Below are 25,637 nucleotides of genomic sequence, written 5' to 3' on the forward strand. Positions count from 1 at the left end.
TCAGCCAGGGCTTCCTGATTAGACCAGATTTGACCACCTGGTTGACCTTGTTACAATCACTTCATCCCAAATCCTCTGAATCCAAGAACAGAGGCCAGTTCTTTTTTTTGTAGTTGCTCATGGGGCACTTTAGCACCAGGTCAGTTTCCTATGACTCTGTCGTTGATACTCACACTAGCTCGCCTTTCATGCCCAGAGTGTCCTGGAAGAAAATCATTTTCCTCTGCAGGCAGGAAAGGCACCGAGGTGGTAACATCTGCTATGTGCGTTCTGAGGTCTCTTCAACGCTTGATGGAAAGGGAGAACTCATGTTCCACCAGCTTTTCCAACTGTTCCGAAGAGCCTGGCACATTTTGCTTCCACCCCATTGAGAATTTGCAGCTTTCATATGGTCTACCTGTTTGTTCAGGACTATCAGACTGACTCCAAATTTATATTTCACTGGGTGTGGCCTCGCGTTGACCATGCTCTTACCCACACAGGGCTATTCCTTTTGTTTCTCCACCAAACTTCATCCCCTAAAATAAACTGTCTCTCTTGCTTAAAGACAAAAAAATTGCAGATGCTGGAATCCAATGTAGGAGACAGAAGCTGGAAGAACACAGCAAGCCAAGTAGCATCAGGAAGTGGCTAGCAGAGTCTTTTGTCCATCAATGGCGTTCTTGATGTCATTTCACTCTTCCCACCCAGGTCTGGGAAGAACAGGATTAACATTGTATAAAGTCTTCTTCCCATTAACACCTCTGCAGGAGCTATCTCAATAGTTGCCTGAGGGGTCATCCTTTAACTAAGTAGGAACCAGAACAGTTTGGTATTGAACTGGAGGCTGTTGCTTTAAGCCGGCTTTCAATATCTGAACTGCTCTTTCTGCCAGACCAAGTGATGACGGATGATATTGTGCCGTCTTTATATGTCAAATGCCATTTGATTTGAGGAATTATTCAAATCTCCCACTGGTAAATGATAACCCATTATCTGTGACTAAGTCCTTTGGGAGTCCGTGTATTATAACCGATTCATGCAGTTTTGCTATCTGGTGATGAAGCTGCTCCTTTAACAAGGTTATGCAATCATTGGGTTTTTTCAGAGAAGTTGTAAATGACACAGACGTAAATGTCTGGAGGTTGAAGGGTTGCAGGGCCAATTTGATAATAGCTAACAGATGCTGCCTCAAGCAGAGGCTTTCAAGTTAAAAAAAATACTTGTACAATGAAAGGGGAGTGGCCAGTTCTCCCAGCACCGTTTTTCTCTGGTTTGTTTTTTTTTAAAAAGTAATATGCAAAAGCTGCTGGACCCAGAAGCAGGTCAAGGCTGGTACTCTCTCTTTGACTTCTATCCTATAAAAACTTGAGTTTGATTTTACCTTTTGTGCCAAGGGGTGCTTATGGGGATTGTTGCCAGTATTTGGAACAGCATCATTAAGTTTGGAAAATCTGTTGGGTTTTCAGAAAGGTTAAGTTATTCAGTATTCTGTTTTCTGTTGTTTGTATTTCATTCAGTAATCTTGTAAATAAATTCTGTTTTGCTTAAAACTAAGAGGTTTGACCAGCGGTTTCTCTCTTGGTATATCCACTTTACACCTACTTAAAACAACTAGCAAAGTCACAGTCTGGGCTTCCTTCCTGAAATGTTTTGAAGCGATCTGGCCTGGTCCATAACAATCATCATTCCCATGTTTGACAAATGAACTTCATGAACTTTGAATGGGTGACCACAATGACTCAGAACATTCAGTCCATGAGAGGACCTCCATATCAATGTGCAACCGAGTCCAAGGTTTACTATGCCATTCCACATAAAATGTAAGGGAGCTGCTGGCAGTAATCTTTGTCCTTGTTGGCACTCTGGGCAGTGCCCCATCAAAGCAACTCTCTCTGCATCCAACCCTGACCCCCACACATCAATTCTCACCAACATCTTCATTTTGGAAACCACCTGGATGACCCGGGTGGAGTTCAGCAGTAATGGAAGCAACTTTTGCTTGGGACAATCGCTCTTGCTTCCCATAACAAAATATCATCCTCTCCTGTGATGGGGCCTCTCCAGGCCCAAAAAGATCTCACATCTGGGCATATGCCCTTGGGTTTCTCGCATTACCACCAACTGTTTCGGTTTTTCCAGCATCAGATCTTTCAGCATCCAACATCTGATATTGTCAGCTGTGACTCCAAGTTTGTCTAGGAAATTTAAAAACATTAAGAACCCTTCCAGTGGCAGGACCACGAGTGGTGTATTTGCCAGCGGAGGCAACGCAATGTATCAGCATTTGTTATTTGGCCTCCCAACTTGGTGTTCCAACTTGTAATTACACACAGTTAATATTAGAGCCCACCACTGAATTCAGTTTGATGCTGTGTGTGATACAATCTTGTCCTGTTAAAATAGACCAAGCAGGGGTTTGTGGTCCATTATTACTGACGTCCATAAAGGTATTGGTAGAACTTCCTGATTCAAAATATGACTGTCAAACCTTCTTTCTCTTTCTGGGCATATTTACACACTGCATTAGCCAAAATCCTGGATGCATACACTGTTGGGCATTCCTCTCAATTGGCCACCTATGAACTAACACCACCCCAATGCCATATGGAATGCCACCATATAACAATACTAGATATCACTTGTGATCATGGTGTGCTAACACCTCAGAGGATGATAGCTGTTTCTTGACTTTCCTGAAAGCTATTGCTTAACTACCCAACCATTTCCAAGGCTCACCCTTTTTAGGTGTTGATGCAAAGGTGCCAGAACTGAAGCCAGGTTATATATGAACTTTCCACATACTGGACCCAGTCCTCAATGGAGGACTGAATGAATCCAGCTTCCCAAATAATAGGATGATGCCAGAAATGCTTACTCAAACTCAAAGATGATTGCTGCAAGCAAATTTCTTCAGAAGCATGCTTTATTCTTGACATCACTAAAATAACTCCAGAGAGGCTGGTATCCTGTCAGCATGTCATCTTTTATTTGCATGTGGAAAGTTCTTGATACTGATCTAGCTCCTGATAGCCTACTTTCAGAGTCGGAGGATGTCTGACACTCCTGTCTCTACCTGTCAGCCAGAGTTCCCTGATTAGACCAGCGAAACAGCCTCAATCAGGGAACTCAGATTCTAAGAGGTCCACTTGGCTGACCTTGCTACAATCACTACAATGACATGAGCAGGAAAGGAATTATGAACATAAAACAAGGACTCTGCATCGAGGTAGAAGTAGGTTTTGAGATTAACAGAGATCTGGAAAATGTGGGTTCATGTCAAACAAATTGTGAAACTGTCCCATTTTGACCATAAGAATGAAAGAGAAGCATGTTTTCAAATTGGTGAGAGATTGTAGAATTCTAAGATGCATAGGGATCTGTGTCCCCCAGTGGATGAATCGCATGCACTGAAAATTATAAGGAAAGCTCATGAACTATACTGGTCTACTTATTTAAAGGGTGCACCTCCATTGGGAACAATTCAGAGAAGGTTTACTTGGCTGGAATTGGTGAAATGTACAATGAATTAAGGTTGGACAATTTAGACTTGTGTTTGCTCAAATTTAACAGAGTAAGAGGCAATTTGATTGAAACAGAGAAAGATCCTGAGGAGTGGCAAACCACTATAAATGGGCGGCACGGTGGCACAGTGGTTAGCACTGCTGCCTCACAGCGCCAGGGACCTGGGTTCAATTCCTGCCTCAGGCGACTGACTGTGTGGAGTTTGCACGTTCTCCCCGTGTCTGCGTGGGTTTCCTCCGGGTGCTCCGGTTTCCTCCCACAGTCACAAAGATGTGCGGGTCAGGTGAGTTGGCCATGCTAAATTGCCCGTAGTGTTAGGTAAAGGGTATATGTATGGGTGGGTTGCGCTTTGGCGGGTCGGTGTGGACTTGTTGGGCCGAAGGGCCTGTTTCCACACTGTAAGTAATCTAATCTAGTTTTGAGAGGGGAAGTGAGTAGAGGATGTCAGCTTTGAGGAGAATCTATAAATAGACATCACTTTTTGAAAATAAGGGCCTGTGCATTTAAAAAAGAAATAAGGAGAAATCATTTCCTCGCGATGAGTCAAGATTCTCTTACAGAACAGACTCAATGAATATATTTAAAATTAAAAATCACAGAACACCAGGCTTCATCAGGTGGTTGTGGAGTATCAGATCATAGGCACCTATTGTTAGAAAAGCTAAAACTATCTTGAGAATAGAACTTAAAAGGAGTTCTGGAATTTACATATCAAAAGAACTGAAACTAGCATATGTCAATGTAAAAGATGAAAGACTTTATCTAACGTTTCGTCCCCTTTCTAGGTAACATCTCCAGTGCTTGGGAGCCTCCTGTGAAGCGCTTCTGTGCTGATTCCTCCGGCATTTATACTGGTTTGAATCTGCCGCTTCCGGTTGTCAGTTGCTGTCTGCTGCAGTGGCCGGTATATAGGGTCTAGGTCGATGTGTCTGTTGATCGAATTCGTGGATGAGTGCCATGCCTCTAGGAATTCCCTGGCTGTTCTCTGTTTGGCCTGCCCTATAATAGTGGTGTTGTCCGAATCGAATTCATGTTGTTTGTCATCTGAGTGTATGGCTACTAGGGATAGCTGGTCGTGTCATTTCGTGGCTAGTTGGTGTTCATGGTTGCGGGTTGTTAGCTGTCTTCCTGTGTGTCCTATGTAGGGTTTTGTGCAGTCCTTGCATGGGATTTTGTACACTACGTTGGTTTTGCTCATGCTGGGTATCGGGTCCTTTGTTCTGGTGAGTTGTTGTCTGAGAGTGGCTGTTGGTTTGTGTGCTGTTATGAGTCCTAGTGGTCGCAGCAGTCTGGCCGTCAGTTCAGAAATGCTCCTGATGTATGGGAGTGTGGCCAGTCCTTTGCGTTGTAGCATGTCCTCATTTCGTTGTCTTTTTTTTGGTTGTCATACACTGATATGACAAACAACGTGAATTCGATTGGGACAACACCACTATTATAGGGCAGGCCAAACAGAGAACAGCCAGGGAATTCCTAGAGGCATGGCACTCATCCACAAATTCTATCAACAGACACATCGACCTAGACCCTATATAACAGCCACTGCAGCGGACAGCTACTGACAACCGGAAGCGGCAGATTCAAACCACTATAAATGCCGGAGAAATCAGCACAGAAGCACTTCACAGGAGGCTCCCAAGCACTGAGGATGTCACCTAGAAAGGGGACGAAACGTTTGCAACAAAAACTCCCAGCTCGGCGAACAAAACCACAACAATGAGCAACCGAGCTAAAAATCTTCTCACAAACTTTGAAGACTTTATCTAAATTTGGTTAATAACATTACAGCTCCATGACACTGTAACCCTTTTGCTATAAATTCTGTGTCTTAGAACCTATACTCCACAACCACATGATGAAGCGGCAGCACTTCAAAAGCATCCAAATAAACCTGTTGGACTATAAACTCGTGTTATGTGATTTTTAACTTTGTCCACCCTAGTCCAATACTGGCACTTCCAAATCATGAATATTTTTAAAGGCAGAGATAGGTAGATTCTTCACTAACAAGTGTTATGAAGTTGATGGTGTGACTGTAACTTTAGGAGAGAGTGATTGCTGTTCTGAACTGAAAACTTACAAGCACCTGCATGGAAGATTAGATAGCAGTCTCAGAGTAAACTGGAAAATTGAAAATATGTAACATTTGTCTGTGAAATGGACACTTGAGTTTTGATTGCTATTTTGACAATATTTTGAATTTAACCAGTTTAAATTATGCCCCAGGATACTAAAATCCCAATTGAGTGTGACTTTATTGTTTTGCCAACATCAAACCAATGAGAGTATTCAATGTTGGGTGTATAAAAATACCGATATTTTAAAAATTGGACAGAGAGCAACTGCCACCAAGGCAGACCCAAGAAATTAGGAAACACTCTATATCAAAGATACCTTTTCATATGAAACATATTCACAGTAAAAAGAAAGACGATGACTCAGGGTGATCTTCAGCTAGAAGATGACAGACACCGAAGATGACCATGGCTGTGTAGTTTTGAAATTAAGTTGATCTAATTTTAAAAAGTGTTTATTGGAACAGCTTGTTAGCAAGTTGGATGCAGATAATAAGTGGCTAAGAGAAAGGGGAGCTTTGAATTGTGAATGGTTGTTGTTTAATGTTCACTTTTAGAGTTTAAAAAATTGATATTATTTTCTTTAAACATGGAATTTGGGAGTTCTCAGTCATTCATATTTTAACAGATTATGAGGCAAGGTGAGCTTTTCTGGGTGTTTGGTTTAATTAACAGGAGGGTTCACCGTCATGTCGTAACACAGGGCAGTCAACGGCTATCACAGTTAGGCAGCAAAGTGGAGCTGTAGCCACAGTCAGATCAACCATGATCTTGTTGTGTGGTAGAGCAAGGTGGAAAGAGCAGATTGTCTTCTTCTCCTTCAAATTCACATTTCACCTTGTATGTACTATGATGAGTGACAGGATAGTCAGAGTCAAAGGTGGGAAGTATGTCGAGAATGAGAAAGGGGAGCAAAATAACTGTTGCAGCTACTCAGAATTTTGTTCATGGTTCATACAGACCAGAAACTGAAACTGAGGTAATATTGTTATGTGAGAAAACATCAGATTTACACTGTTACACATGAAAACAATTTCATTCCGAAATAAGATGGTTTGGATTTTAAGATCATTCTCTCTTATTGTGGATTACTTCATCAGAGAAAGCAGTTTCTCTGCATATACCCTCCTGAATTACTTAATTATTTTAAATGCCTTGATTGGATTTCCTTCAACATTGCTAAACTGACAGAAATACAAGCCGAATTGACACAAGCTGTTTTCAAACAATTCTCCAGTATTTTCCCTTTGATCATAAAGACTTAGAAACACAGTTAAGTCAGACAGGACAACAGCACAATTAGTTTTCAATGTACCTGTGCAAAGGGAGATAGGTCAGCATCTCGCTTTTCTCTTTCTGTCAACTGTTGTGGGATTGTAATTTCGTAGGCAGACAGCTTCAATGTTTGGTAGGATGATGAATGTAAGTCATCTATGAAGTCAAATAGGAATATAAAATTCAGTTTAAGTGTAATGCAGTAACATTTACACAAGAAATTTGAAAACTCCTGCTGATAAATTGCAAGAGGGTATAATTTTTAAGTCACAGGAACTAGTGATGTGCCCACTACTACTTCAACATTTTTCAAACTCAGTACTGATGGCTGTGTGGTAACCTCTAAACAGGATCAACAATGACCTGCTTTTCATTAGCTTGCCTAAACAGACAGGTAAAACACATGCCTTCAAGAATGATCAAACTGTTTTGAAGATACAAACATTTTCTTCATTTTTAAAAAGCAATTGTATCAATACATTGCACTTTCTTGATCCTTTCCAGCTGTCCAAAAGACAACATTATTCCTGATGGAAGTGACCTCTCATTCTCCCAGTGTCCCTTCCTGCTTGCACCAAGTCCCTTATGAACCCATCATATGTCACTACACTGTCATTATCTCAAACAGTCAGGTTCCAAATTGACCAGAGCATCCAACTGCACAGTTCACTCAGCACATAAACAGCCCCTTCAGTCGAACTCATCCATGCTGACCGCCTCAGCAACTGTCTGTGTGGAGTTTGCACATTCTCCCCGTGGTCTGCGTGGGTTTCCTCCGGGTGCTCCGGTTTCCTCCCACATTCCAAAAATGTGCAGGTTAGGTGAATTGGCCATGTTAAATCGCCCGTTGTGTTAGGTGAAGGGGTAACTGTAGGGGAATAGGTCTGGGTGGGTTGCTGTTAGGAGGGACAATGTGGACTTGATGGGCCGAAGGGCCTGTTTCCACACTGTAAGTAATCTAATCTAAATAAATATCCTAAATTAATCTAGTCCCATTTGCCAGCATTTGGCCCACACCACTCTAAACCATTTCTACTCATATATCCATCTGGATGCCCTTTAAATGTAATTGTACCAGCCTTGACCACTTCCTGTGGCAGCTCATTCCAAATATGTACCCCCCTCAACATGAAACGTTGCCCCTTTGGTCCTTTTTAAATCTTTTCCCTCCCACTCTAAATCTATGCCCTCTCGTTTGGGACTCCCCTACCATAGGGAAAAGACCTTGGTTATTCACCCTACTGATGCCCCTCATGATTTTATAAACATCTGCAAGGTCACCCCTCAGCTCAGACGCTCCAGGGAAAAAAGCTCTAGCCTATTCAGGCGATCCCGATAACTCAAACCCTCCAATCCCAGCAACATTCTTGTAAATCTTTACTGAACCCTTTCAAGTTTCACAACATCCTTCCAACAGGAAGGAAACCAGTACTGAATGCAGTATTCCAAACGTGACTTGACCAATGCTCTGTGAGGCCTTAATATGACCTCCCAACTTTTCTTCCCAATGCACTGACCAATAAAGGGAAGTGCAGCAAACATCTTCTTCACTACCTTTCTTTGTGGGACTCCACTTTCAAGGGACTATAAAGCTGCAGGCCAAGATCTCTTTGTTCAGCAACACTCCCCAAAACCTTACCAATAAGTATTTAAATCCTGCCCTTATTTGCCTTACCAAAATGCAATACCTCACATTTATCTAAATCAAACTCCACCTGCCACTCTTCAGTCCAAAGGTCCCATTATACTTGGAGATAACCTTCACTGTCCACTACACCATCAACTTTGGTGTCATCTGCAAACTTACTGACCTTTAATCCAATATTGACATCCATATCATTTACAAAAATGACAAAAAGCAGTGGACCCAGCACTGAACTTTGTGGCACACTGCTGGTCATAGGCCTTCTTCCAAAAAAACAACCCTCTACCACTACTCGTGTCTCTTACCTTCACACCAATTTTGTATCAAATGGCTAGCTCTCCCTGGATTCCATGCAATGGGGAGCCAATTACCAGAAACCCAGGTAATGTTCTGGGGAGCCGAGTCTGAATCCTGCCATGGGGCAGATGGTAGAATATGAATTCAAATAATAACTGGAATTACAGAGTCTAATAATGACCACAAATCCATTACTGATGTCAGAAAAACCCATCTGGTTCACTAATGCCCTTTAGGGAAGGAAACTGCCATTCTTACCTGGTCTGGCCTACATGTGACTCCAGACCCCCCACAGCAATGCGGTTGACTCTCAACTGCTCTCTGGGCCATTAGGGATGGGCAATAAACGCCAGACTAGCCAGCGATGCCTTCATCCCATGAAATAACGTGCAAACCAGTCTAGGGCAATCTGGTGGCTCAGTGATTAGCAATGCTGTCCCACAGCACCAGGGACCTGAGTTCAATTCCATTTTTTAGCTGGAATACCAGCTATCTATCTGAATAGATAGTTGCTATCTATTCAGTTTGCATGTTCTCCCTGTATTTGCATGTGTTTCCACCAGGTGCTGCAATTTCCTCCCACACTCCAAAGGTGTGCAAATTAGGTGGATTGGCTGTGACAAACGCAGAGTTACAAGGATAGTGTGAGATGTTCTTCAGAGAGTCGTTGTGCACTTGTTGGACTGAATGGCCTGTTTCCACACTGTAATAATTCTAAGGATACCACACGGAATCTTGTCACATGCCTTGCTGAAGTCCAAAAAGACAAAGTCCAAGCTCTGCCCTCATCAATCTTCTTTGTCACTTCTTCAAAATTCCCATCAAGTTATTGAGATACAATTTCCCACCCACAAAGCCATGCTGACTATTATTCACAGTGCTTGCCCTTCCAAATACATGTAAATTCTGTCCCTCAGAATCCCCTCCAAAAACTTGCTCACTGCTGACATCAGGCTCACGGGTCTATAGTTCCCTGGCTTTTCCTGACCACCTTTCTGAAAGAATGGCACCATACTGGTCTCCCTCCAGTTTTCTGGCATCTCACCTGCAGCTATTGATGATACAAATATCTCAGTAAGGATCCAGTAATCACTTCCCTAGCTTCCCACAAAGTTCTGGGATACATCTTATTAGGTCCCAAGGATTTATCCACCGTTGTGTGTTTTCAGACACCCAGCACCTCCCCTCTGTAATATGTACACTTTTAATGATATCATTACTTATTTCTCCAAGTTTTCTCGCTTCCATATCCTTCTCCATGGTAAATACTGACACAAAATACTCATTTAGTATCTCATCCAACTCCTGAAATTCCACACACGGATAGCCTTGTTGATCCTAAAGTTGAAATGGCAAACAAAGGGGAAGCAGCACAGTGGCTCAGTGGTTAGCACTGCTGCTCCCAGCATCAGGGACCCGGGTTCAATTCCAGCCTTGTGTGACTGTCTGTGTAGAGTCCGAACATTCTCCAAGTGTCTGTGTGGGTTTCCTTCAGGTGCTCCGGTTTCCTCCCACTGTTAAAGGATGGTTGCTAGGGTTGGAGGATCTGAGCTATAGGGAGAGGCTGAACAGGCTGGGGCTGTTTTCCCTGGAGCGTCGGAGGCTGAGGGGTGACCTTATAGAGGTTTACAAAATTATGAGGGGCATGGATAGTATAAATAGACAAAGTCTTTTCCCTGGGGTCGGGGAGTCCAGAACTAGAGGACATAGGTTTAGGGTGAGAGGGGAAAAATATAAAAGAGACCTAAGGGGCAACTTTTTCACACAGAGGGTGGTACGTGTATGGAATGAGTTGTTAGAGGATGTGGTGGAGGCTGGTACAACTGCAACATTTAAGAGGCATTTAGATGAGTATATGAATAGGAAGGGTTTGGAGGGATATGGGCCAGGCACTGGCAGGTGGGACTAGATTGGGTTGGGATATCTGGTCGGCATGGACGGGTTGGACCGAAGGGTGTGTTTCCATGCTGTACATCTCTATGACTCTATGTGCACATTAGGTGGATTGATCGTGCTAGATTGCCCATAGTGTCCAGAGATAGGCAAGCTAGGTGGGTTAGCCATGGGAAATGCAGGGATGGGGGGTGTGTGTGTTTGGGGGGGGAGGGGATGAATTTTAGTGGGATGCTGTTTAGTGAGTCGCTGTGGACCTGTTGGGCCAAATGAGCCATGTTTCCCTGCTGTCGGGGTTTTATAATTTTTACGATTCTTTAAGGGACCCTGTTCTCTCCCTCGTTACTCTTTTATTCTTAAATGTATTGTAGAATCTCTTTGGATTCTCCTTCTCCCTATTTTCCAAAACTATCTTATGTCCTCCTTTTGCCCACCTGATTTCCCTTTTACGTACTCTCCTACAGGGATTTATACTCTTCCAGGGATTCACTTGATCTCTGCTGTTTGTGGTGAAAGTGAGTACAGCAGATGCTGGAGATTAGAGTCAAGAGTGTGGTGCCGGAAAAGCACAGCAGGTCAGGCAGCATCCGAGGAGCAAGAAAAATCGATGTTTTGGGCAAAAGCCTTTCTGATGAAGGACTTTTGGTCGAAACGTCAATTTTCCTGCTCCTCAGATGCTGCCTGACCTGCTGTGCTTTTCCAGCACCACACTCTTTGCTGTCTTTACCTGACATATGCCTCTTTTTGACCAGAGCCTCAACTTCTCTCGTCATCGAGCATTCCATACACCTACCAGCTTTGCCTTCTCACTAACAGGAACATATTGCCTCTCCAATCTTGTTATCTCACCTTTGAAGGCATCCCTTCACCTGTGACTAGCTTCTCCTAATCAACTTTTGAAAGCTCTTAGCCTGAGTCCAATTTAAAACTTCAACTTCTAGATAAGGTCTATCCTTTCCATAACTATTTTAAAGCTAGTAGGATTATGATCACTTGACCCAAAGTGCTTCCTCAATGACAGCTCAGTCACTTGCCCTGCCTTAGTTTCCAATAAAAATTCAAGAATTTTTTTTCAAGAGTAACAAAATTTTCTTTGACACACTGACTGAATTCCTCTCTACCCAGCCCTTAACACTATGGCAATCCACGTCAACGATTAGAAATTGGCAACCGTGTCCCGATTTCATCTGCCTTACTCATCAGGTCTCTTGCACTGAAATAAATGCAGTTTAATTTATCAATCTTATCTTGTTCTCTACCTTGCTTTTGCCTACTTTGACTGTATGACTATTGTTCCTCTTGACTGCACCAGTCTCAGACTCATCTCTTTTCTCACTATCTCTTTGGGTCCCATGACCGCCCTTACAAGTTTAAAGCCATCTGAGTAGCACTAGCAAATCTCCCTGCCAGGATACCACTCCCTTTCCAACTCAGGGGTAACCTTATGCAAGCCACTCTCAGAAACAGGTTTCAACAGAAATCTTAACATGATCAAATTTCTGTTTAACCTTGAGTCACATAACTAATGTTGCAATACAAAAAAATGTGAGTGGGGAGCAGTTTTTTTTTCAAACTTGAACTGCTTTGTGGATTCCAACATGTTCACACTGAAGTGGGCAACTTTTCACATAATTGGCAAGAGGCCCATTTCATAACTTGCAATCTAGGTGGATTCTATTTGCCACTTTTTTCAAATGGATTTCTTACCTGCATCACAGCAACTCCCTTCTTGTGACCATGTGCTTTCAAATGATCAGTCATGTCAATAACTCAATATCTAATGCATTCTTTGAAAGGGTCACATAAACACAAGAACATCTGCTTTCATTTTGTTCTCAGAAATCTGTGTGGCTTTGCAAATAAACACAGCTAATGGTGCTTACAAGCACTGTTTCGTCATCTATCATATAGGGCTAGTGATGTCAAAGAGTGAACTGCTCAACCTCAATTTCTTCTAACTACCTGTTTTATCTGCACCTCAATGGTTGCATATGGTAAATCACATATTCAGAAGCTAAACGATTTGTCACTTAATTTGTTATTTTTCTGATTTGGACAGTTAGGATTCTTCTTATTGGGTCTGATTAATTTCAATATTTTTAACACAATACATGACAGAAGAGCCATCTATCCGCAGATCATACACACAAAGACTTGGAATTACTTTGTTTTCAGTAATATTTAACCCAAGTCTTCAGTATTATTTTTGAAGTACAAAAAGCTGTGTATCATTTTGTCCCAATGATATTACTAACTCATTGCTTCGAGGAGCTACCTCATCCTTTTGTCAACTTGGCTGTGCCCTGAAAAGTCAGCTTTCATACTTAACCTTGGTTTCCCAGCTAAATAGGTCGGCCCAAACACCAAGATAGAATTGAAAAATGCTTTTGAGTCAACTTGCATTAGGAAGGAATCCAGAAATCATTTTAATGAACAAATTGGCAAGGAACGAAGTCTGTAATGTTGCGCAATGACTCTGACAGGATGACTTGTATCTTCCACGAAGGATTGCTTGTGCCATCAGCAATTATCGTATTTAAATGGAAATGAAAGTTTTACAAGATCTGTGCAGTTAAATTGCAACAGATTGTTTTGACAGGTTGAACATTTTTTTCAGAAGCATCAACCATTATTACCAGGACAATCACAAAAGTGAATACAGGGAGAACTAGCCATTTGGATACAGAACTGACTCAAAAGTAGAAGACAGAGGGTGGTAGTGGAGCATTGCATTTCAGACCCAGAGGCCTGTGATCAGTGGTGTGCCACAAGAATCGATGCTTGACCCACTGCTTTTCATCATTTATATAAATGATTGGATGTGAACATAGAAGGTATACTAAGCAAGTTTGCAGTTGACCCCCAAATTGGACATGCAGTGGACAGTGAAGAAGGTTAACTCAGAGTACAATGGGATCTTGATCAGACAGGCCACTGAACTGAGGAGTGGCAGATGGAGTTTGATTTAGATAAATGCGAGGTGCTGCATTTTGGACTTCATGGTAAGGTCCTGGGGAGTGTTGCTGAACAAAGAGTCTTTGGCGTGCAGGTTCATACTTCCTTGAAAAAGGAATCACAAGGAGCCAGGATAGTGAAGACAACATTTGGTATGCTTTCCTTTATTGGTCAGAGCATTGAGTACAGGAGTTGGGAGGTCATGTTGCAGCTATACAGGGCATTAATTCGGCCAGTTTGGAATATTGTTACAATTCTGATCTCCATCCTATCAAAAGGATGTTGTGAAACTTGAAAGGATTCAGAAAGGATTTACAAGGATGTTGCCAGGGTTAGAGGATTTGAGCAATAGGGAGAGGTTGAATAGGCTGGGGCTGTTTTCCCTTGAACAAAGGCTGAGGAGTGACCTTCCAGAGGTTTACAAAATCATGAGGGGCATGGATAGGATAAATAAACAAAGTCCTTTCCCTGGGATGAGGGAGTCCAGAACTAGACGGCATAGATTTAGGATGAAAGAGAAAAGATATAAAAAAGACCTAAGAGGCAACTTTTTCCATACAGAGGCTGTATGGGATGAGCTGCCAGAGGAAGTGGTAGAGGCTAGTACAATTGCAACATTTAAAAGGGATCTGGATGGGTATATGAATAGGAAGGGTTTGGAGGTTTATGTGCCGGGTGCTGGCAGGTGGGACTAGATTGGGTTGGGATATCTGGTCGGCATGGACAAGTTGGACCAAAGGGTCTGTTCCCGTGTTGTACATCTCTATGACTCTGCTATTAATGTCGATCAATAAACAACAAAGATCAAGGAGCTGCCTGCAGTAGCACTAAATCTGTCAGATCTACGAAGGTGACCATCGGAAAAGATTCTTTTTATTCCCCTCAGTCTTTTTCACCACTTCAATAACAGTCCAGATTCATACAGCTTTTTATCTCTTAGTTCATAGTCCTGTGAGTTAAAACACTTCAAATGCATGTCTAAGCTTTTGTTTGAATGACTTGAAGGTGTCTGTTTCAACCATTCTTTTATGCATTGAGTTTCAGACAACTCTATGTGTGAGAAACTTCTTACCAAACTCCCCTCTCACCTCGAGAGTTGCTTTGAATGTGTGTACCTCAATTCTTGACCGATCAGGAAAGGAAAACAGGTACCTCTTTTCCACTTTATCAAGGGCACTTTTAATTTTATACATATTTATTAAAACAACCTAAGCCTTGGTAATCCTCTCAAGTTTGATTACATAATGATAAAAGATGTGTAAACCGTTAAGGCTTCATTTTTTTTATGTTGCATCTTTGTTTTGTTGTAATTGACTTTTCTGTTTATAAACTCATCAGTGAGTGCTAGCTAGCCGTTTGCATGCAGGAGGCATCTCCAGGAAGGCCAATCTGTATACCTTTGAAGTTCATAATTCAAGTTCGGGCATGACTACACTGGGGATCAACAACTCTTCGTTTATCTGCATCCAAGCCTAAACCTGCAGGGAGATTTGCTAGTGCTGCTTGGGAGGCTGTCAACTCCTAAGGTTTGGGGGGGGGGGGGGGGGGTGGTGGTGGTGGTGGTGGTGGGATTTGGATGGGAAACAAAACAATAGTGAGAAAAGAGAAAAGGCTGAGGCTGGAACATGAGATAAGAGGAGCAAGTCAAATAGTCACAGCAAACGAGAGTTTGGCAGGGAATGAGGTAAGACTGATAAATTAAACTTCAGGGCAAGAGGTCTGACAGGTAAGGCAAATGAACTCTGGGCATAATTGGGCATATGGGACTGTGATATTGTACCTCTTGCAGAAATGTGGCTCAGAGATGGACAGGACTGGCAGCTTAATATTCTGGGATGTAGATGCTAGAGGAAGGATAGTAGGGGAGGCAACAGAAGAGGGGCAGTAGCATTTTGGTAAAGAGAAACACTATGGCTGTATTTCAGGAGGATATTCCTGGGAGATCGGCTCATGAAGTTATATAGGTGGAACTGTGAAATAAGAAAGGGACAGTCCCCTTGTTGAGATTGTACTATAGGCCCTTGCAACAGTCAGCAAGAAACTAAGAAACAAATATGTAAGGAGATCTCAGGGGAGGGAGAGCAGCCATAAGTCATGGTACACATTGGTAGGGTTGTGCATAGTGTGGATGGCTGTTGCAACTGGACGTTGGCAGAATGCAGAGCTAAACTGAGAAGTGGCAGATAGAATTCAACTTGGAAAAGTGTAAAGTCATTCACTTTGGAAGGTTGAATCTGAAATCAGAATACAGGGTTGTGGTTCTTGTGGAGGAACAGAGGGATCTTGGGGGCTATTTCAATAGACCCCTTAAAGTTACCAACCAAGTTGATACGGTTGTTTAAAAAGGCATATGGGGTGTTGACTTTCATTAGCAGGGTGACTGAATTTACGAGTCGTGAGGTTATGCTGCAGCTCTATGGAGCCCTGGTTCGACCACACTTGGCATATCATGTTTAGTTCTGGTTACCTCATTATAGGAAGAATGTGGAATCTTTAGAAAGGGTGCAGAGGAGATTTGCCTAGACTGGAGGGCACATCTTATGAAGTACTATTCTATATTCGATATCTATAAGAATAATAGTGTTGTAATGGTAGGGGATTTTAACTTTCCAAACATTTACTGGGAATGTCATAGTGTTGAGGTTTTGGATGGGGAAGAATTTGTTAAGTGCGCACAAGAAAACCTGATTTTTCAGTAAATGGATATACCTACTGGAAAAGGAGCAATACTTGACCTTCTGTTGGGAAATAAGGCAGGGCAAGTGACCAAGGTGTCATCGGGGTAAGTGATTACAATTCTATTAGTTTTAAAATAGCTTTAAAAAAGGATATAACTGACCAAAACGTTAAAAGTTCTAAATCGGAGTAAAGCCAATTTTGATGATATTAGATGAAAACTTTCAAAAGTTGACTGGGGGAGGTTTCTTGCAGGTAAAGGACAGTTGGGAGATGGGAGGACTTTAAAAATAAGCAAGTTCAGAGGCAGAATGTTACTGTTAGTGTGAAGGACATGGCTAGGAGATGTAGAGGATGCTGGATGACTAGAGAATTGAGGCTCTGGTCAAAAAAAAAGGAGGCATCTAACAGGTACAGACAGCTGGGCTTGAGTGATTCCCGAGGAGTAAAAAGGCAGCAGGAGTATACAGGTACTTGAGCAGGAAATCAGGAGGGTAAAAAAGGGGGTATGAGACAGTTTTGGCAAATACAGTTCAAAATAATCCAAATTCTCCAAGTACATTAAGAGTGAAAGAGGAACTAAGGAGAATATTCTTAAAGATCAACGTGGCCATCTAGATGTGGAACTGCAAGAGATGGGTGAGAAGCTAAAGGTCATGTGAAGGTCATGGAAGCTTGAGAACTTGACGGAATAAATAGCAATGTTTTGAAAACAGTTCATATTACAGAAAAGGAGGTGTTGAAGCTAGGGAAGAAATTGCTGGACTCCTTGCTGAGATGTATTATCATCAACAGCCATGGGTGAGGTGTCGAAAGATTAGAGGTTGGCTAATGTAGTGCAATTATTTGCGAAAGATCATCAGGAAAAGCCAGGGAACAAGAGACCAGTGGGCCTTGCATCAGTGGTGGCTAAGTTGTAGGAAGGAATTCTGAGGGACAGATTTCACTTGCATTTGGAAAGGTAAGGACTGATGAAGGATAATCAACATTCATTTGTACTTGAAAAGTCACATCTCAGTAACTTGATTCAGTAGAACCAGCTCTGAGAGAAAACAGAACCCCTGATACTCCTGTTCTTCTGTCAGACAGGACTCCATTCCTGATGAAGGGCTTATGCTCGAAACGTCGAATTCTCTATTCCTGAGATGCTGCCTGGCCTGCTGTGCTTTGACCAGCAACACATTTGCAGCAGCATCCCTGATTTGACCACCTGGCTCACCTTGTTACAATCACTGCACGCTCCCTTAAACTGCACTGGTATCCAAAATTATCTAGTCCAAGGCAAGCTGCTTTCAGCTTTTCATTTGTGGCATGCATTTTATTTCTGACCACACTCAACAAAATTGCCTTCTCAATTTTTTTAATCCATGATATGAAATAAAATGTTGATATCATTCTGGTTTTGGACAGAATGGCTATTCTGCAACAAGTGGAAGGGATCCAGTCTGATGCGAGTCAAGATTAGAGTGGTGCTGGAAAAGCACAGTAGGTCAGGCAGCATCCAAGGAGCAAGAAAATTGACGTTTCGGGCAAAAGCCGTTCCCCTCTGGGCATTTCCTGATCTGCAGCATCTGCAATACCCACTTCTGTCCAGTCTGACATGGGTCATTTAAAGTTCAAGCTGAGAAGACCATAAGCATGTGGGCTGAACAGATTTTACCTATCTGCAAATCAGGAGTCCCAGTGTGGTCCGCGAACTAAACTGAGGCAATTTGCTTGTTTCAAGCACAGAGCCAAAACCAGACTTGTGCAATGTTCAGGAATGCTGCAGCAGCCACAGTGAATAGCCTTTGAGTAGCATAAAAGGTTGGCACAACATCAAGAGCAGAAGGGCCTGACTGTGCTGTACTGTTCTCTGTTCAGTGAATACCAGTCAGGGATATCAAATAATGTCACCTCTGCAAAGCTAGGCTGCAAAGTGAGGACAAAACATCAGCCTCAACTCCAGGGGATCCCGTGCATATATTACTATTGTCACGACCCTCGCTCCAGAACTGTCTCCTCCACCAGTCTGAAAACAATCAAATAACTGGCACTCAACTGTCCTTGACCAAATTTGTTAACCAGCATAAGGTGACAAGGGCAGAGAAACTACTGAATCTGATACAAAGTAAAGAGAAACATTGTGCATGCAATCTGCTGACTGGCACACAGGAAATGGAGACCACACAATTTATGAACTGACATACTGAAATGGAGAGCATATAGTCTGTTTACTGACACATGGGAAGAGAGACCATACAGTCTGTCAATTGGCACAATGGAACAGGAACAATGCCTGCAGACTTCTGTCTGTAGGCAGTTTTCAGTTTGCAAGTCAACAGTTTCCAGTAAATCATAACTGGTTATAGCCAAAGTCAGCTGACAAATCTGGTGCCACAGATTTACTTTAGATATCACAGTTGCTTAGATTGCTCAGCAGTAGCATGTTGGCCCAACAGAGGGCTGTGAAATCCTGTCTGAGTCTTCAACCAGTTTCAGTTGATTTTTCCTGGATGTAGAAGCTTTCCCATAAAGCTTCCATTATTTTGAGAAGAACTAGATTCATGTAAAACAGTGACCTCACGTATTATTTTTGGATGTTGATGTATCTCCAAACAAGTTGAGATACCTGAATAAAGATAACACCTGAAATGACAATATTTTCTACCTGCCTCCTTTCTTGAAGGTGTGGAGTCTTTGCTGATTTACAGTGCATCATAAAGTAAAATTAGCAAGAGCCTGGAAATTTTTCAACTGGCTACAAACCTGACGCATCCACTTTTGCAAGAAGTTAAGGGAGATATTTGAGTTCAGGATTGTCACAACCCTGTAGGAAAAGCCTGAACCAAAATAACCAGTTAACTGAATGACTGTGCACTGCTTCTCAGCCAAAAGAAATGGCACGGCCATTAAAATTGGGGTGCTTCTGTCAAAATCTTTGACAAATATAACATCAAGTTTCAAAAAACATGTTTTCCTATCAAGAACAGAGATCATAACAGTTCTGAGATCTGGAAACCCCTCCCTAAACCTCTCTCCAATGTCTCAAACGTTTCAATACTCTTGAAAACCTAGCATGTCATCTATTAAGAAAATTCATGTGATTCATTGTCAAATCTGTTTTATAGTGCTTTTGTGAAATATCTTGGAAGGTTGCAGACACAACATTAATGTCACAATTATTATTGCAGCAACAAGAGCACCTTTACAGTTGTTCCTGATAAATATCCTGTTGTTTCACTCCACTGATATTCTGAATGGAAGTCGTCATTCATGGTCTTGTTGTTCAAGTTCCATTGCTGCTCCTGAAACAGGCAATGCAGATACAAAACCAAACTCCAATCTAAACAGCCACATACCATTCAGTTTCAAACACAGCATTTCTTGAATCAGCGCATCAACCACACAGCCTGGTGCTGTATTCTTCATTTGTTGAAAGATCCTGTTCTCGGTTCTCAGATAACACTACAGCAGAAAGTTGCAATTACTTCGGATTGTACACTGTCGCTAGCCTCAGCTGTTGCCACTGACATGAAAGCATCTTTGAGGCTTCAAATTTAGCCATTAAACCAGAGACTTGGTTTTTTAGTTTGCATGATGAAGTGGGTCATTTTCAATACAAAACCAGTAACCTTGCAAAGCTGCAATGCAGCCACAAAGAGTTCGACAAGTACCACATTCTCTTAAAACCAAGCTGGGTACTGAGGTACACGACCAGTTGCATCACATTTTAAATACATAATTACATAAGACTGGATTTTGTCATTTTGAGGCTGTGTAATTTTCAGGGAGCTTCACGGTGGTTGATCTATTATGGCCTACAGATTTTTCTCAAATTATCTTCATATTCTCACTATAATGCAACCTGCCTTTTTGAGCAGCCCTCTCATGCAACTATGTAGCACAAGAGACAAAATTCCTGAGTCTGGGCCAACAAGCTACGGTCCAACAGAATGGCAGCATGTAGAAACCGTGAGTTAAGAATCCTTGTGAGGCATGTTAGTAGAGTCCATGTGTTTACAATCATTCCAAGAATGATATCAGAGAAGGTAATAAAATTAGAAAAATTGTAGACTGTAAAGCTGGAGCAGTGACTATAGTTTCAAGTCAAATGATACTTCCTGAGAACTGATAGTTGTTGGTAAAAGTTGGTAATTATGCTGAAGACTGGTGTGTGTGTGTGTGTGTGTGTGTGTGTGTGTGTGTGTATGTATGTATGTATGTTTAGGGGTGGGGGGGTGGGAGAGGACAGAGAGAGGGACAGGATACATTGGGATAGAAAGGCAGTGTGTGGCACATAAAGGGATGGCTGACAGTAAGCTAAGGAAGGAGAAAAGCTGATAATGAGAATGATAAAGTTCACAATTGGTTGGCTGTGCTGAAAGCAGCCAGTGTGATAAACAGGCATGGGACGTGGTGTGGGTAAAGGACATGGTGGAAGATGTGCAGTTTATGAAATTACTGAACAAAGTCTTGAGCCATGAATACTGCAGTGTCCCAAGCAGAAAATTAGTCCCTGATGTTCCAGCTTGCCCTAAGCCTCACCGGAGCACTGCAGTGGGCCCAAGACAGAAATGTTAGCCAGGGAACACACTGATATGTTGAAGTGGCAGTCGATTAGAAACTTGATTATTTTTGCAGACAGAACGTAGGCATTCTGTAAAGTGTTCACCCAGTCTCGCATTCACCTGGTACATCTCGGACTCCTGCCTCCCTTTCCTATTCTCCACATATGGAGGATAGGCTGGCCACCAATATCCACTCCAAACCCACTGACTCCCACAATTACCTGGTCAAGACATTCTCACACTCTGCTTCCTGTAAAGATTCCATTCTATTTTCCCAGGTTTTTCCTTCTTCATCGTGTCTGTTACAATGACGCCACCTTCCGCAGATGTCCTGACACGTCCACTGTTTGCCTTAGCCGAAGATTCCCCATCACCATTGTTGACCTTAGCCATATCGACCCATTTCCTGCGCTTGTGCCCTTATTCGTTCTATTCTCTCCCACAACACCAATCAGGTACCCCCTGGCCCTCACTTTCCATTCCACTAGCATTCATGTCCAAAGGTTCTAAAGCCACCATTTCCATCACCACCAGGGAGATGCCACCACAAAATGCATTTCCCTCCCCTCTATTATTATGTCAGTATTATGTGGGGATTGTTCTCTCCAGGACATCATAGCCCATCTTCCTCCACACATAACTCTTCCCCACACGCTTATGGCACATTCCCATGCAACCGCAGAAGATATAACACCTCCCCGTTTATTTCCTCCCTCATCCTTTTGAAAGGCTCCAGACACCGCTACCAAGTAAAGCAGTGATTTGCCTGCACTTTATTCAATCAAATCTACTTTATGTGCTGCTCTCAACATGGTCTGATCTATATAGAGGAGACAAAACACAGACTGGATGACCACGTTATGGAGCACTTATAGTCAGCAAAATCGACCCCGAGCTTCCAGGTGCTGGCCACTTCCACACAGCAACATGTTCTCTGGCCACCATTTCTGTCTTGGGAACAAAAACAGAAGTTTCTGGAGAAGTGCAGAAGTCTGCAGAAGTCAGCATCTGAAGAGAAATCAGAGTGAACACAGTTCTGAGAAAGTTTCATCAGACCCAAAACGTTAACTCTTGATTTCTCTTCACAGATGCTCCCAGACCTGCTGAGCTTTTCCAGCAACTTCTGCTTCTGTTCCCAACTTACAGCATCTGCAGTTCTTCCATTTTTTAAAAATTTCTGACTTGGGAGTGCTGCAATGCTCCAGCAAGGTGCAACAGAAGCAGGAAGAACAGCAGCTCATTTTGTACTTGGGAACACTGCAGTCTTCAGGACTCTATAAAATTATTGAAATTCATACAATCTGAACTTCTTCCATCACCCTCATTATCAGCTTTTCTTTCTCACGAGCTGACTATTGTCCATATCTTTGTCTTTCCTAACTGTCATTCTCTCTCTCAAGGCTCCATCTCCACCTATCCTATCAATCCTCTGTCCCCCTGACAACACTGCATTCAGCAAAAATACCACTTTTGTCAAGCTACCAGATCTGAAAGGTCATTGGACCTAAAACGTTAACTCTGATTTCTCTCCCCAGATGCTGCCAGACCTGAATTTCTCAAGCAATTTCTAGTTTAGCTTTAAATTGCCAGCATCTTTGTTTTACCTCCACAAACTCAGATGTGACACCTCAGGATGGAATTAGATTAAATTGATAACGAGATATGCATTTATTTTTCAGCAGCATATTCATCAGCTAAGATCAATGTAGCTCAATTTCCAAACAGAGGTCTACCAAACGACACAACTACCAAGATTTACCCTTAAGGAGCTTTGTTAGAGGAGTATGAGATGTAAAAATGACCTTCATTTAAGTATTTTGCAAGTAGACTGAGCTTTTAGCTTGAAGCCTGCTACAAATGCCAATTCATGTTCTCTCATTACTTGTGTATATTACATGGACACTGCCCTCTGAGCCCAACACTAATCACACCTTGTACTAATACACACATGTACAAAATTAAGCCATACTTTTGCAAAGTGCAAGAGTAACTAATGGAAGGTGCTTGGATTTCACCAGTGAATGTGATCTCGTACAATCAGTGCTTGTTTTTTGAAACTGTTTGTGACATTGGGAGCTGACAAGTCAAAATTTCTGCGTACCGTATTCGTTGACTGGTGAGGTGGTGATGATTTCAATTGACCTCGTGAAACCTAGGAGCTTAAAAGAAACCACCCAAGTTGTGTTCAGATGAGGGTAGGACATTTAAGATTATAAATTAAGACACTTCCTGCTGTCATTAACTTTTCCTCTGGCTTTGCCAATTAATGGAAATACCAAGTTCAAAGCTCTTCAAAACATTTTGGATGGGAAGGTTTGTATTTTGCAAAAGCAAATTAATTTTCTGATTAAAACACACCTCCCCTAGGATTACCCCTTCACTTCCTCTTCGCTAGCATCTTAATTTTTTTTAAAAATCAGCATGTAGTGCTGAAAACTGCAGACTACAAGCAACCCCAGGTAAATCCTCTGGTTGCACTTGCTCATTTGAAGTGCGGTGTGACAAGTCAAAAATGTCAATAACGCACAGTACTCGTAGGTTTTTACATTTCTCTCATATTCTAACCCACCAAGAGATGATTCTGATTCAGAGTGAAATAATTAGGACATGAAATTCAAATAAAGTTTGTTAAATGGACTCAACAATGACACTGCGTTAAGTTATCATACTATTCAGTAAAATACTATTCAGCTAGCTACTCAACAGCATATGAATGGTAGGACTGGGCCATTCAGCACCTGCTTTGAATGTATAATGTAAAATCAGTCACCTCTGTTTTAATGTACAAATCACAACCAAAACATAAATAATAACAACCAATTTTGTTTTTAGAAAAATGACAAAATATCTTCATCTCTATTCGAGGACAAACAAAATCCACAGGAGTGCTCATTTCCTTCTTTTTGCTTTTGCTCTTTTTCTCTTTTCTTCGTTGTTTTTTATTTTAGCCAAGACAACATACAATGGAGGTGGTGAGTGAAGGAGGAGGCCTCCAGCGGCAGCAATGCCAAGACAAGCCAGCCATGTTCCACCCAGTCAGAAACAGACCCAAGGCTGACTCCCTCAGCCAAGACATGCAGGCTAGGCTGAGGATCCAGGGCCACAGTTGGACACAGGTGCTTGAATAAGAAGAAGGAAGGCGGTCTTGTCATGTCATGGAGGTCTTCTCCACAGATTAAAGCAGCCCAACAGGTGGTATCATGCCGAGTGGTGGTCTTGGCTTGGCATGGCGGTTTCATCCCAGCTGCTTCCTCAATTGACTTTCTGAGCCCAGAAGTCATAAACTAAATTGTGATAAACACTTTCTTGAACCTTTACTTTTGTAAAAAATAAGAACATAAGAACTAGGAGTAGGAATAGGCCATCTGGCCCTTCAGTCCAGCTCCATCATTCAATAAGATGAGATTAGATTTGATTCGAGTCCCTACAGTGTGGAAACAGGCCCTTCAGCTCAACAAGTCCACACCGACCCTCCGAAGAATAACCCACCCAGATCCATTCTCCCTACCCTGTATTTACCCCTGACTAATGCACCTAACACTATGGACAATTTAGCATGGCCAATTCACCTCACTTGCACAGCTTTGGACTGTGCAAGGAAACCCACGCAGACACGGGGAGAATGTACAAATTCCACACAGACAGTCACCAGAGGCTGGAATCAAACCGGGGTCCCTGGGGCTGTGAGGCAGCAGTGCTAACCACTGAGCCACCATGCTGTCCCATGGCTGATCTTTTCATGGCCTTAGCTCTACTTACCTACCCTCTCACCGTAACCCTCAATTCCTTAATTGTTCAAAAGGATCTTAGCTTTAAAAACATCGACTGAGGAAACCTCAACTACTTCAATCGGCAGGGAATTCCATAGATCCAAACCATATGGGTGAAGAAATTCCTTCTTAATTCAGTCCTAAATCTACTTCTTCTAATTTTGAGGCTCTGCCCTTATGTCCTAGTTTCAGCCACCAGTGGAAACATCCTCTCTACTCTATCCTATCTATTCCCGTCATAAATTTTGTATGTTTCTATAAGATCTCCCCTCATTCTAAGTTCCAAAGAATATAATCCAAATCTACTCAGTCTTTCCTCATAAGCCAACCCCCTCTGTCGTCTGTTCTCTCCTTCTCTCCCCCCTCCCCAGACAAAGCGAAATGCTCAGAGACACAGTATGGCTTCAAATCCTTCATTTTCTCCCATGTGCACAGGGAAATGAGTTCACGGTCTTCTCTTGAAGAGCAGTTTCTCAATGAATTATATAGTCATTTTACAAGGAGGAGCATCCAGATAAGGTAACATAAATATTAATTGGGTGACCATTACAATTAGCAAGTAATCGCAGAGACAAGCCTTTACTGTTGTACAATGAATGCTCTTAACCTTATTAACTGGATTCAGACAATGGATATTTTTCCCCTTGTTAGCTGACATTGCACACTAACACTGAATGCTTCCAATATTGTTAAACGGCTCTTACATAACAAGGTGGAAAAGCAGTCATTAACCCATTCCCTTGATTTCAGCACCCCATTGTTAACTGTAAGTTCTTATCTGATCTGAGTCATGCTCAGCTGAACCTCTTGTTTCACAAAACTCAAAACGTAACTCTTTCCCTACCTGCTTATAAACTATACACATTCTCACCTCAACTCCGGAATCAATCTCGTGAATCTCCTCTGCACCCCCTCTAGTGCCAGTAGATCCTTTCTCAAGTAAGGAGACCAAAACTGCATCTAGTACTCCAAGTGTGGCCTCACCAGCACCCTATAC

General features: G+C 42.2%; 1 protein-coding gene across 2 annotated transcripts in view; it reads right to left on the minus strand.

Annotated features, from left to right (window-relative positions):
* LOC132836841 (disintegrin and metalloproteinase domain-containing protein 9-like) overlaps positions 1-25,637 on the minus strand; it is a 122,228-nt gene that overhangs the window by 87,910 nt on the left and 8,681 nt on the right. For both annotated transcript variants that reach the window (XM_060856368.1, XM_060856367.1), the window contains exon 2: positions 6,895-7,010. In XM_060856368.1, coding sequence (XP_060712351.1) covers positions 6,895-7,010 — 116 coding nt within the window. The remainder of the gene's footprint in view (positions 1-6,894; positions 7,011-25,637) is intronic.

Source organism: Hemiscyllium ocellatum, chromosome 48 (genome assembly GCF_020745735.1).
Source record: "Hemiscyllium ocellatum isolate sHemOce1 chromosome 48, sHemOce1.pat.X.cur, whole genome shotgun sequence".
NCBI lineage: Eukaryota > Metazoa > Chordata > Chondrichthyes > Orectolobiformes > Hemiscylliidae > Hemiscyllium > Hemiscyllium ocellatum.